At 39.7% G+C, this 12,062-nt stretch overlaps 2 protein-coding genes across 2 annotated transcripts; both read left to right on the forward strand.

The window, feature by feature from the left end:
* Window positions 1-5,156: 5,156 nt before the first annotated feature.
* LOC138055549 (piggyBac transposable element-derived protein 4-like) lies at window positions 5,157-6,323 on the forward strand. The gene has a single exon (XM_068901459.1). It carries the CDS (start codon window positions 5,157-5,159, stop codon window positions 6,321-6,323), a length of 1,167 nt encoding a protein of 388 aa, XP_068757560.1.
* A 2,014-nt stretch (window positions 6,324-8,337) lies between these two features.
* Window positions 8,338-10,220, forward strand: LOC138057438 (uncharacterized). Its single transcript, XM_068903460.1, has 3 exons — window positions 8,338-8,371; window positions 8,501-8,562; window positions 9,043-10,220. Exons 2-3 carry the CDS (start codon window positions 8,516-8,518, stop codon window positions 9,809-9,811), a joined length of 816 nt encoding a protein of 271 aa, XP_068759561.1. The 5' UTR covers window positions 8,338-8,371; window positions 8,501-8,515; the 3' UTR covers window positions 9,812-10,220.
* The last annotated feature ends 1,842 nt before the right edge of the window (window positions 10,221-12,062 follow it).

The raw sequence follows: 12,062 nt of genomic DNA on the forward strand, positions 1-12,062 counted from the left end.
GTACTTTCTTGATCAATTGCTGTGGGCAAGGCTACAAGGCCAAGGGCTGCCCCTCAGCGAAAATTTGTTGGAGGGCAGTACACAGGGAACAAGACAAGAAGGAGAAAAGAGCAAAGAAAAGGAGATAGGGAGGAGACAGGAAGGAGAGAGGACAAGTGGTGCATTAGCACTTCCATGGCAATTTAAGTCATGTTAGATTTGAAGGGTACCGATAAATTATGTGGCGCGCACAGCGGTAATAGTTTTGAGTGGGGTGCAGTTCAGTCTGTAATCACACAAATGATTCTAAAGTAAATCATCTCATTTTTAACATGGTTGCATACCGAATTACGTCACTCAGTCTTGTTACCTCTATTCACTGTACATAATTTAATAGTGCCACTCCAGTCAGTATTTTCAAGAAGCAATCATATCTATAACACAATTCGAGAAAGGAATACCTGAAATGAACTTCTTAAATTAATATCAAACGCCCTTTTTGAAAATGCAACTAACATAGTACACTAAGTCTGTGTGGTGGCACGCACTGTCCAACTACTCAGATACAACACATACACCATCATATTTATGCTCTAATAATAGTGATGTATTACGTATTTTTGTGATGGCTCACGAGTATTAGTCTCCTTCGCAGCCGTTATTAGGGTCATCACGCAACGCTCCTCCCCAATAACGGCTGCTCATGAGAGAGACACATTCCTTTCCCTAAAATTGAAGGAAAGCGTGGTGAACATGTTCTTGCCTGTCCACATGAACTCGTGCCACTGGGGACTCGCAATTTTTTCAATAAAGAACAAAACAGTGTTCTTTGATGATGGCTACCACTGCCCAATACCAAAAGAACGCAAACAGAATGCAAATAGAATAATCGATATCATTTTCCAAACAACTGGCAATGATAAGTTCAATCCCTCAAGCTGGTGCGACATTAGGAGGTTTATTATTCTACTGCCGGATCAACCTTCCGCTGTAACTGGATCACAAGAGGGTTGTGGGAGCTGTGGCGTGGCGTAATTTGCGCTATATGCAATGTTTGTAATAGAAAAACAGATTCATTTTCTTGGACGTACCAGGATGCTACAAAACTGCGTGCCGAGTTGATGCTGGAGCTCTTGGATCTACTTATCTAACTGAGGTGTAAACAAAGGACTAATATGGCAGAATAATTGACATGAAAAATCTAAAAAAAAAAAACATTAAAACATGAAGAAGAAAAAAAAAAAGGAGCTCGGGGAGACGAAATACTGAACTTGCAACGCAAGCAGCACACGCACCTGGTCTCATGCACAATATGTCATATGTTCCTGGTATTCTTACAAAAGGTAATTTGCAATACTCTACCAACTGATCTATGAATCGAAGCAAAGTGGGTCTGTGTCAACTTGGCTTTCCGACATCGTTTCCCTACCAACTGATGTATGAAGTAGACTCCAACATTGTTTCCTTGATATTCTGACATCGGTTACCTGTAAATGCTCCCCCAGCTAACCATGAAGCAAATCTGAACATTGTCCCATTGGCTTTCGGACATCGTTTCTCTCTCAAGGTTCTACGAACTGATCTATAAATCAATTGTGAACATTGTCACCTCGGCCTTCAGAGATCATCTCTCTCTCTTAAGGTTCTATGAAGCAAATGAGAACATTGTCACCTCGGCCTTCAGATGACGTTTCTCTCTCAAGGTTCTAGAAACTGATCTGTGAAGCAAATGCGAACATTGTCACCTCGGCCTTCAGATATCGTTTCTCTGTCAAGGTTCTAAGAACTATTCTATGAATCAATTGCAAACATTGTCACCTTGGCCTTCAGACATCGTTTCACTCTCAAGGTTCTACAAACTGATATTTCAATCAATTGCGAACATGGTCACCTTGGCTTCAGACATCCTTTTCTCTCAAGGTTCTACGAACTGATCTATGAATCAATTGCGAACATTGTCACCTTGGCCTTCAGACATCGTTTCTCTCTCAAGGTTCTAAGAACTATTCTATGAATCAATTGCAAACATTGTCACCTTGGCCTTCAGACATCGTTTCTCTCTCTAGATTCTATGAACTGATCTGTGAAGCAAATGCAAACATTGTCACCTCGGCCTTCAGACATTGTTTCTCTCTCAAGGTTCTACGAACTGATCTGTGAACCACATGCGAACATTGTCACCTCGGCCTTCAGACATTGTTTCTCTCTCAAGGTTCTGCAAACTGATCTATAAATTAATTGCGAACATTGTACAATACAATACATACTTAATTGACCACTCCCCACAAGGGCTTTTCAGGGCCAATGAAACACAAGGAAACGACAAAAGAAAACAAATGTTAAGAATCCCAACTGGCCCGAGGCAAACCAGTTGGCTATTTACAAGTGCAGCTGGGAAGTCCAACCAGGGACTACCAGGATCAAATTCAACGAATGGTCAGAGCGAGTCTTGAACACGGGATCTCCGGATCTCAAGGCAAGTGCCCTAACCACTGGACCACACTGCCTCCTATTGTCACCTTGGCTTCAGACATAGTTTCTCTCTCAAGGTTCTACGAACTTACCTACAAAACATATGCAAACATTGTCACCTTGGCTTTCTTACATCACTTCCATTTCAATGATCTACCAACTGAACTATGAATCACACTTGGTCTGTTCATGCTCTACCAGCTGAACTATGAAGCAATTCTGGACTACCTTGCGATGTGTCTTCCATTCATAATGAATAACGAGAGATTGCACCTGCCTTTCATATGACTGGAGCTGTGTGAAATGATTATTTGAATATTACTGAACTGCTGTGGCTTCTTGGCAAATTAATTAGGATTGCCGATACCGTTTCACAATTAAGCGTCTAAAGATAAACAGACATTCTTGCTTTGTGGTACTTTATTGAAAGCTATGCTACTAGAAATCCGTCTTCAAGCCTGAAAAGTGCCTTCCTGGGACTTGATTTGTACTCTGAGACCAACTTATCGTTTAACATTGCATCGACAGTCTCCGATCTGAACTATACAGTCAATAATAATAATAACGATAAAGAAAGTTCTTATAGGCGCATTTAAAAATCTCAATGCGCTTACAATAAGGTAAAAAATGTATATGTAAACGGAAATCTATAAAAATATGTATATCAGTAAAAATATACTACCTATACTGCTCTAATCATATGGACTGATAGATGTTCATATAAATACTTATTTAAATGCTAATTGAAAAAAGTAGGTTTTTATTTTTTTTTTAAAAGTCATTTACTGATTTAGAGTTTTTTATATGATCTGGAAAGGTGTTCAAGAGTTCCGGTCCGGGGTAGCCAGAAGCTCGTTGACCATAAGAAACCATGTTGATTATTGGTTTTTCTAATACTAGACGGTTACTTGAGCGGAGTATACGTGGAGGACAGCGAAGTTTGATCAGTTCAGTAAGGTACTGAGGAGCTAATCCATGAAGACATTTATACACGAGAAGCAGGATATTGAATTGTATTTGGTATCGGATTGGTAGCCAATGAAGTTCGTCTAGTATTGGCGTTACGTGGTCATCCTTCTTCGTGATTAGGCGTGCTGCAGTGTTCTGGAGGTGTTGAAGTTTATTCAGGTCATAGTCAGTCGAACCGTACAGTATGCTATTAGTGTAATCAGTGCAAGATGTCACCAAAGTGTTTACAAGACGCTTCAAACTATCGGCAGATAGGTATTTTCTTTTGCGGCCAATTGACCGTATTGTTAGTGTTACTATTTTACAGACTTCGTTGATATGATTGGACAGTGAAAGATTTTTGTCTAAAATCACTCCAAGGTCACGTACTTTGTCACGAATTTCTATGTCTTTGTTATTAAGAGAAAACACTTGATTGATAGTGAGATTTTTATTAAACTTTGATGAGAAATAAATTACTTCGGTCTTTTCAGGATTGCACATCAGTATGTTGCTTGTATTCCAAGTAATGACATCCTGAATGCAGTTATGTAGTGCCTCGTAAGCTGGTGATGGATCTTTAGGATTAACAGCGATGTAAAGCTAAGTGTCATCTGCATAGAACATGCATTCCAAGTTATGACGTAGGATGACTTGTTGAAGAGGAGCCGTGTAAAGTGTAAATAGAAGCGGTCCAACTATGGACCCTTGTGGAATTCCATAGTCAAGCTTTTGTGGTGATGATATTACATCGCCAATTACAACGGATTGACCACGATCTTTAATGTAAGACGAAAACCATTGTAAAACTGAACCAGAGAATCCGAAATAGGAATACAGTCTCTTGATCAAGATGTTGTGATCGAGCGTATCAAACGCTGCAGACAAATCCAGCAGGATGAGAATTGCGTCGCGTCTAGAGTCAATGGTCATCAAGATGTCATTTGTGACTTTCAATAAAGCTGTCTCAGTAGAGTGGTACTGTCTGTACCCTGATTGAAGAGATGGTAATAGTTGATTGCCATTTAAGTATGCCTGCACTTGTAAGGCAATAGTCTTTTCAATTACTTTGCTCATGAAAGCGATGTTTGCAATTGGCCTGTAGTTAGTGAAAAGTTCTTTGTCAAGGTCTGTTTTCTTCAGCTTTTGTCTTATGTGAGATATTTTTAGAGACTGTGGAAAAATTCCTTTTGATAGTGATGTTCTGACAATGTTAGATATTGTCAGTACCAAAGTAGGTAAGTTGTCTTTATTTATTAATAATTATATAATTATCCCTTTCACTACTAAAGCGGCCAAAAGCGGCCGACTGGAAAGGTGACATTTTTCCTAGAGCGGCAGAAAGCGGCCATATCAATAGACCTCAATTCTTTTCACCCTCCTGACCCTACGTAAAGGAGAATGTGCTCAAACACGTGGGCTATTGTTGTTTGAGATCTTGACCAATCACATTCAACACACTGCGCATAAATTTTCATTAAGAGGGAAGAGAGAGAGACGCTCAAAATTTCTACTTTGTCACATGCGAATGCTGTAATGGCAGAACCTGAACCTATAGGTCTCGATGAGTTTAGGGCGATTTTTGGTATTGATGCAGACAATGTTGACGATTCAGATGGTTCAGATATTGATTTTGAAGGGTTTTCAATCCAAAATAGTGATGAAGAAGTTTCTGATAGCAAGTTAGAGAGCAATGGAGATCATGAAATGGAAAGCGACTCGATCCATTTATTGGAAATACTGGTATAAAGTCGGTCATGACAAAAAATCGTTTTGAAGAACTAGCACAGTATCTTCATTTCAATGATTCATCTGCCAAACCGAAGAGGGGAGACGCCAACTATGACCGGCTTTACAAAGTGCGGCGGGTTCTAAACAGCGTTCTTGAAAAGGCGAAAAGTATCTATGAACCTTCAAAATGTTTATCTGTGGATGAAGGAATGATAGCTTTTAAAGGTCGCCTTGCTTTCCGACAATATTTACCGGCAAAACCAACCAAGTATGGTATCAAAGATTGGATGGCTGCCGATGCGAGCAACGGTTACGTTGTGAACTTTGATGTTTACCTTGGTTCGGAGGATGGAAAGCAGAGAATTCATGGTCTGGGATACGACGTGGTAATGAAAATGGCTGAACCGTTTCTGAACAAAAATAGACATGTATTTTGTGACAATTTTTTTACCTCAACTCGTCTGTTTGAGCACTTGCACGACCAAAACACTTACGCGTGTGGGACTGTTCGACCAAACCGCAAAGACTTGCCTCCATGTTCCAAAAACAAATTGAAACAAGGAGAAGTTGAGCAGGCACAAAAGGGCACTCTTGTTTACACAAAATGGCACGACAAGAGAGATGTTTCTTTTCTTTCAACTAATGTTTCACCTATGGAAGCAGGTAGACAAGTTGAAAGAACTGTGCGTGGTCAACGCACACACATTACAAAACCGAAGGTGGCTGATGTTTACACCGCCAACATAAGAGGTGTTGATTGTGCCGATCAACTTCGTTCATTTTACGCTTCTGGCTGGCAATCATGCAAGTGGTACAAATATTTATTCTGGTTTGCTTTTAATTTGTCTGTGAGCAATGCCTTTGTGCTTGAAAACTTCTACCGTGCGTCACAAGGAAAGACAAAAAGAGCATTACTTCCATTCAAACGCCAACTTGCGGAACAACTTATCAATGGTTTCAGTCAAAGAAAACGCGCCGCAAGAGGGCCAATACCAACTGGTCCAAGCTGTGCTGTTAGTCCAGCCGACCATGTCTCCGTTCGTGTAGAAGGAAGAAAGCGAACGTGTATGCAGTGCAGTAAAATGAAACGCAAAACGCCAAAAAGTCACAGGGTCGAAACTAGCTACGAGTGCAAGATTTGCAAAGTTGCTCTTTGCCGCTCATCATGCCACAATGAATTTCATAGTGATTGAAATCCAAACTTATAAGCTCAAATCAGGATTTAAAAAGCAAATTTTAACCCTATATGATCTTGCAGTTGATGAGTGTAAATAGAAAACAGGGTTCAACATATATTGTTATTTCTTGGCTTTAATTGGATATGTTACTGTTCGCAATATGGAGGTAAATTTGAAATTTTAAGAAAGTCATGAATTCAGCAACAATTATTTTTAAAATTTGTATATTGTGCTCAAATCAAGTATTTGATATAAGTAAACTCACGTTTCAACTTCAATTTTGTGTATTTTATTGTCTCACAAAATGTTCCGGTAACTACTGAGCATATACAGTACTGTGCAAAAGTAATGCAAACGAAATTCGTCGAATTTCGATGAATTTTGCCGAGAACAAACGAAAATTCTAAGAACTCTGAACGAAACACCGCAAAACTTCTTGGTTCCGGACGAAAGTTCGACCGAAATGCGCATGAAATTTCCATGCCTGCCTTGAATTTCCGTTGGTGCACTTCAAATTTTTCGAAGGGTACTTTAAACTTTCGGTAAAAGATCTCGAATTTACAGAAGCATACTCTTTGAATTTTCGTTAGTTTGATTCGAATTGCTTAATTCTACAACAACTTTAAACAAAAACAAGTGAACGCAAAGTGTCATAGTGTCATAGTTTTCGTTGCGACTGCTCGTGTTCCGGTGAAAACAATTTTCATTCGGCTGCATTTGTTATCAGCATACTTGTTGATCAAGAAATGGCATCGTATGACTTCAGACTGTCTTCCAGTTCAGATTGAAGTCTCAGAAATGGAAGATTATGAGTTGGAAGTTGAAGGTTCGCTCAACTCGAGCTCTATAGATCGTTTTCACGTGACGTCATCATTTTCTAAATCCAAAACTAAAGAGCCACGAAAGTTTTTATCCTCATCAGGCATAAGAGGCGGTAAATTTGTATCCATTTGCAATTTTAAAGCTCAATAGCGTGCTTCGTTTGGAAACCAGAGCATTTTGAATTTCTGAGTTATAGCGGTGCGTGGCACGAGGCGATCGACGATCAAGTTTATTGAGAAATATATATTTATCTCATGGTTTTGAGCCTTTTTAGAATTTAAAGCATTAGGAAAAGTGCTTAAGTAAATAACTGTCTGTTCAGTACAGATGATCACTCACCTAGATAGCCAAAGTAAGTAACAGATGTTGACACTATTTTCCGGCCGCCATATTGGTGCACCACAGATGTGCACCAACATGGCGTTTTCATACTGGGCTCTGTAAATTTCTGCAAAACATTTCGACGAATATCTGAAGTTTGGAGAAACGCACGGGGCTAAAACTTGGAGAAGTGTCTTCTTCATTTATCTTCTACAACATCACGAATTCTTGACTTTTTCCACTGGATGGTTTTCAATTTATTTTTTTATTGCGTGACAGTCAAAACGATCTATAGCGATGCAGAAGGCACGCAATTAAGAGGCATGTGCCGACGATCCGAAATGGAAGTAAAGGGATATGGACTCAAAATACAGCTTGCTGCAAAACAAAAACGACACAACAAAACAAGTCTGGCAACAAAAGGTACATGAAACATTTACCGGTAAGCTGGTCGTGACAGTACACGTGATCTCTATTCAACCGCCGCCAGTCATTTTCCACTGGCACTGGCTTATCTGGAATTGTTTTCTTGAAAGAAGCCGTTATTCTCAATCTGTATACCCAAGTTTGAAACTTAACTAACATTTCAAGCCACTGAAATAAACATAAAGTTTTCAAAAAAAAAGAATACCCGCTGACTGTATTGGATTTACACTGAACACTGTAAACAAAATAACGCTCGTCACAGCCAAGCATTCGATACTGTTTGCAGTTCACACAGCGGATTCAGGATGAGCGTTTAGTTGTCGCGTTCGTTGTAATATTAGGGAGCTTAAGATAAGGACGTTTTCGACGCGACGGCGACGTAAAGACCGATTAGGATTGGGGCGAGTTTAACTGCGCATGCGATTTCCAACATTCCCGCCGTCGCCCTCACGTCGGCGACGTCAGTTTGGGGATTTTGCCGTCGCAGTGAAAACGTGAGTATTTATACCGGTATTTCTTTCTTGTATTCTTCATTCCTTGCTTTTTTTTCAGTTTCTTTATTAGCACAACCCACCTGGGGATGTGCCAAGTAACTCTAGCGGCTTTTTGTGCTCTCTTCACAGATAAAACTCAGGAAAATGACCGAAGACTCTGAAGCTAGTTCAGTGAAGACAAAACAATCTAAGTCAGTCTGTAAAGATAAATAAGCTGTTACGTTCAACGAATTCTTTCTTGTAAAACGATTATATATATAATATATTTTACTGACTCCAATACATTTTTTTATTTCTTAGTAACATATTGAATCCGAATTTTCTGAGGCGATAAAGAATTTTGGAGTTCTGGAGGCTGCTAAAAAGTGCAGAGATAAATATTTTGTTTTGAATTTTTTCACACTTAGCCAACAAATCCACTACATAGCTCATCAATATGTAAATGTGCTCTTAAGGCTTGTATAACCACACTTGGAAATATTTCTTCGATGAAGTGCTGTGAATCTAGAGCAATAATTTATGTGGATACGTACAGTGCGTATTAAACAGAACAATTTCATCCAGCAAATATTCAATAAATCAATACAAGGACTCAGTCTGGAAGAGGAAAACTACTGTTTCCACCGTTTTTTAAATAAAGTGCTAAAATAAACTTTAATTCCCTCTTTCAGCACAATGGAGTGGACAAATCAACATGATACATTATTCTTGAGAGAGGTCAGGGGATCAGATCTTTTTGAAACCAGAAAGGGGAGCCCGGAGAGAGGAAAATTGTGGGATGAGATTGCCACAAGACTCAATAACCTCACCCAATGCAAATTCAATGTGAACAAAAGGTCGTTGAGAGATAGGTTCAATCTTCTAATGTCCAAATTCAAAGCAAAAAATAGGGAAGAAGAAAGAGCAAGTGGTATTAGTCCAGAAATACAAGAGATAGATACTCTGCTGGAGGAGCTGTGTGAAAAAGAGGAAGAAGCTAAAAATAAGCCTTCGACTGGCAACAAAAAGCAAAGCCTTCAGAAAGAGAAGGCAACTGCTGAAGAAATGCGGTACAAGGCAATGGAAACCATGGGAGAAACTCAAAAACGAGTGGAGAAAACAAATGGAGTGGTTCCAGCAAAGAAAAGCAGGAAAAGTACAGGAGATGCTATTGGATACTTGCAAAAGAAAGCAGAAGAAGAGATGGCATTAAAAAGAGAAGAAATTGAAATAAGAAAGCAGGAAGAGGCAAGAGGATCTCGTATATCAGAGCAGCAAACAAAAATGCAGCAAGATATGCTAAAGATTATTCAGCAACAACAAGAAGAACAGCATAGACAGCAGCAAAGAAACCAACAGCAAACACTACAGTTTATGCAGTCTATGTTAAACCAGCAGCAGCAGCAATCACAGGCTATGTTAGCTTTGATTGAGAGGTTGGCTCCCAAGGAAAAGCGTTAACATTTTTTTATTGCAACTTCTCTTTTTCAACTATGGCACCATTGTAATTTTTCTCTTGTTAGTGACATAATTTTGCATTCAACTGTTCTTTTAACTCCATTTCTGCTAGAGTGGTAGTTGATTGTTGAGTTATCATTATCATAATCACATTTTTTTTTAGTTTCATTGATCCAGTTTGAATTTAGCTGTATTATGCATGTGTCAATCAGGTGATTACCCTATCAGAATACAGGCTATGAAAATATGTCATATATTAAATTGAGTCAAGTGATTATTGAAAGCCCTGACTACCTTGCAAAATATAAATTTGATTTGATTTTTTGAACTGACAAAAATTATTGTATTGTGAAAAGGTTTATTTCTTCAATACTTACATTTGTGTAAACAATGTATACCTTGTTAAACTTGATATTAGAGATGCTTCAACTTTGAAAGTACTTGCCTTTATCAGCATTAAACTGGGCCCAGTTGTTCAAATGGCGGAAAGTGCTCCTCCTCTAAAGAAATCGTTATAGTGATTTATGTGCTGGATAACACTATCTGACTTTTGAACAACTGAGCATTGAACTAAATGGCATGCCATTTGTCGTATAAGTGGATGCCATAGTAACAACTGCTTTCATTTTTTGTGGAACAATATGTCTGCTTTGTATAATACAATGTATGATCTTTGATAGGTTGTGCTGTTTCCCAAAGCAGGGGGGGTGGGGTGGGCGGGGAGGTTTTAGTCTAGATTAGGGAAACCAGGAATTGCCACTAAAACTAAAAATCAAATCGACAAGTTTGAATTTACCCAACTTAGCCGAAAAGCTACTCTAGGATAGTGGCAAAGGGATTTTGGGAAGTTAAGTCTAGTAGAAGGTAGCAAAATTCAGCTGAACTAGCTCTGGTATAGATTAAGGATTCCAGGGTCCCAGCAGGACACTCCCCCACAAAAAATCCTAAAGTACCACCACCCCCTCCCCCCACCCCCCAGGGCTGATTCTGGGAGGAAAGTGTTGACCAGTTGTGTGACCAGGCAGTAACCGAATAAATATAGCGAATGTTTTAGGTCACCTGAAATACTCCTGGAGGCTTGGGGGGTCTAATTCAAAAAATTCTGAGGTTTGATTACCATATAGGCATGTTAGGGCATTTCGCATGAGAGCACATACGACATATGTTTTACCAATATTACTTAAGCCAACTTTTAGGTTCTTTTTAAAATCAAGGAATTTAAAATAGTTTAAAATGTCTCCAAATAGCCACTCCACTGACACTCGAACAGAGCTCATGGATCCATTGAACATCTCCATCTGAGGTGTGAGAGCAGCACCTTGGAATGGTCCTTGCAGGTGAACCCTGAGGGGATATGCAGGATCCCCATATATGCATAGAGGCTGACCCCCTGTCGAAAATGCATGGCGTTCCAAGTCATGCAAGAGACCAGATTCTGCCAGCATACCTGCATCATGCCTTTTGCCCTCTGGAAGAAGAAGTTAAAAGTATTAGGTTTGTTTCATGGAATATCATTGTTTTTCATCATGCAACGCTTCTGTAAAATGGTGTCATGAGATCAACCTTTCATTGCCCTGATCACTACAGGCGTTTGTCGTAGATTATACTATAAAACAGACACTTGAAGGGGGAAACAACTACCCTCCGAAACCATGTTTGTACCTTTTCCGTTTGAGTTGCTATTTTCATAAACCTGACATTTAGTTATAAATAAGAGCAAGTTAAAAAGATCTTTACCTACGGGGCCGTAAAGGTTTGCGATCAATCCATTCGGTAAGGCAACAGATTGGAATTTAATGGCGAGCACCCGTTTATGATCATTATACATCATCCTCTGGTGCTCATCTGGTCTGGCTATAGGTCTCACAGTGCCATCAACAAAGCCAAAACAGTTCTGGAGAGCAGCCCCTTTAGCGTGAACTGATCGAGCATAAGTATCCAATGCAGGTGGGTTAAGCAGTGCGTCATTCCACCGGGTTATGCGATGTCCATGGATGGTGTAAATATAATCAATCACATGATTTGTGACCATGGATAGCACCGGTACTGGTTTGCCGAAACGAGGTACCATGTCGCCAAATCTACAAGGATAGGCGAGCCGTCTTAGGAGTATGCAAAGGCCTTCCATTCCACTTACTATGCTTCCCTGGCGTAGTTTGAAGGTAGGTGGGATCTGCAAGGCTTCTGCCAGAGTCGGAAGGTCTTTTTTCTCACACCTAAATTCGGCCTTACACTCTGCCTCACTCATGTTGTT

The sequence above is a fragment of the Montipora capricornis genome, chromosome 7 (assembly GCF_036669925.1).
Source record: "Montipora capricornis isolate CH-2021 chromosome 7, ASM3666992v2, whole genome shotgun sequence".
Classification (NCBI taxonomy): Eukaryota; Metazoa; Cnidaria; class Anthozoa; order Scleractinia; family Acroporidae; genus Montipora; species Montipora capricornis.

What these genes read in the sequence shown, in the direction of transcription:
- LOC138055549 (XM_068901459.1), top strand. Translation starts at nt 5,157, where the DNA reads ATGACAAAAAATCGTTTTGAAGAACTAGCACAGTATCTTCATTTCAAT.
- LOC138057438 (XM_068903460.1), top strand. Translation starts at nt 8,516, where the DNA reads ATGACCGAAGACTCTGAAGCTAGTTCAGTGAAGACAAAACAATCTAA. An exon ending in GTGAAGACAAAACAATCTAA is followed by an intron (nt 8,563 to 9,042) that starts GTCAGTCTGTAA and finishes TCCCTCTTTCAG; the next exon opens with CACAATGGAGTGGACAAATC.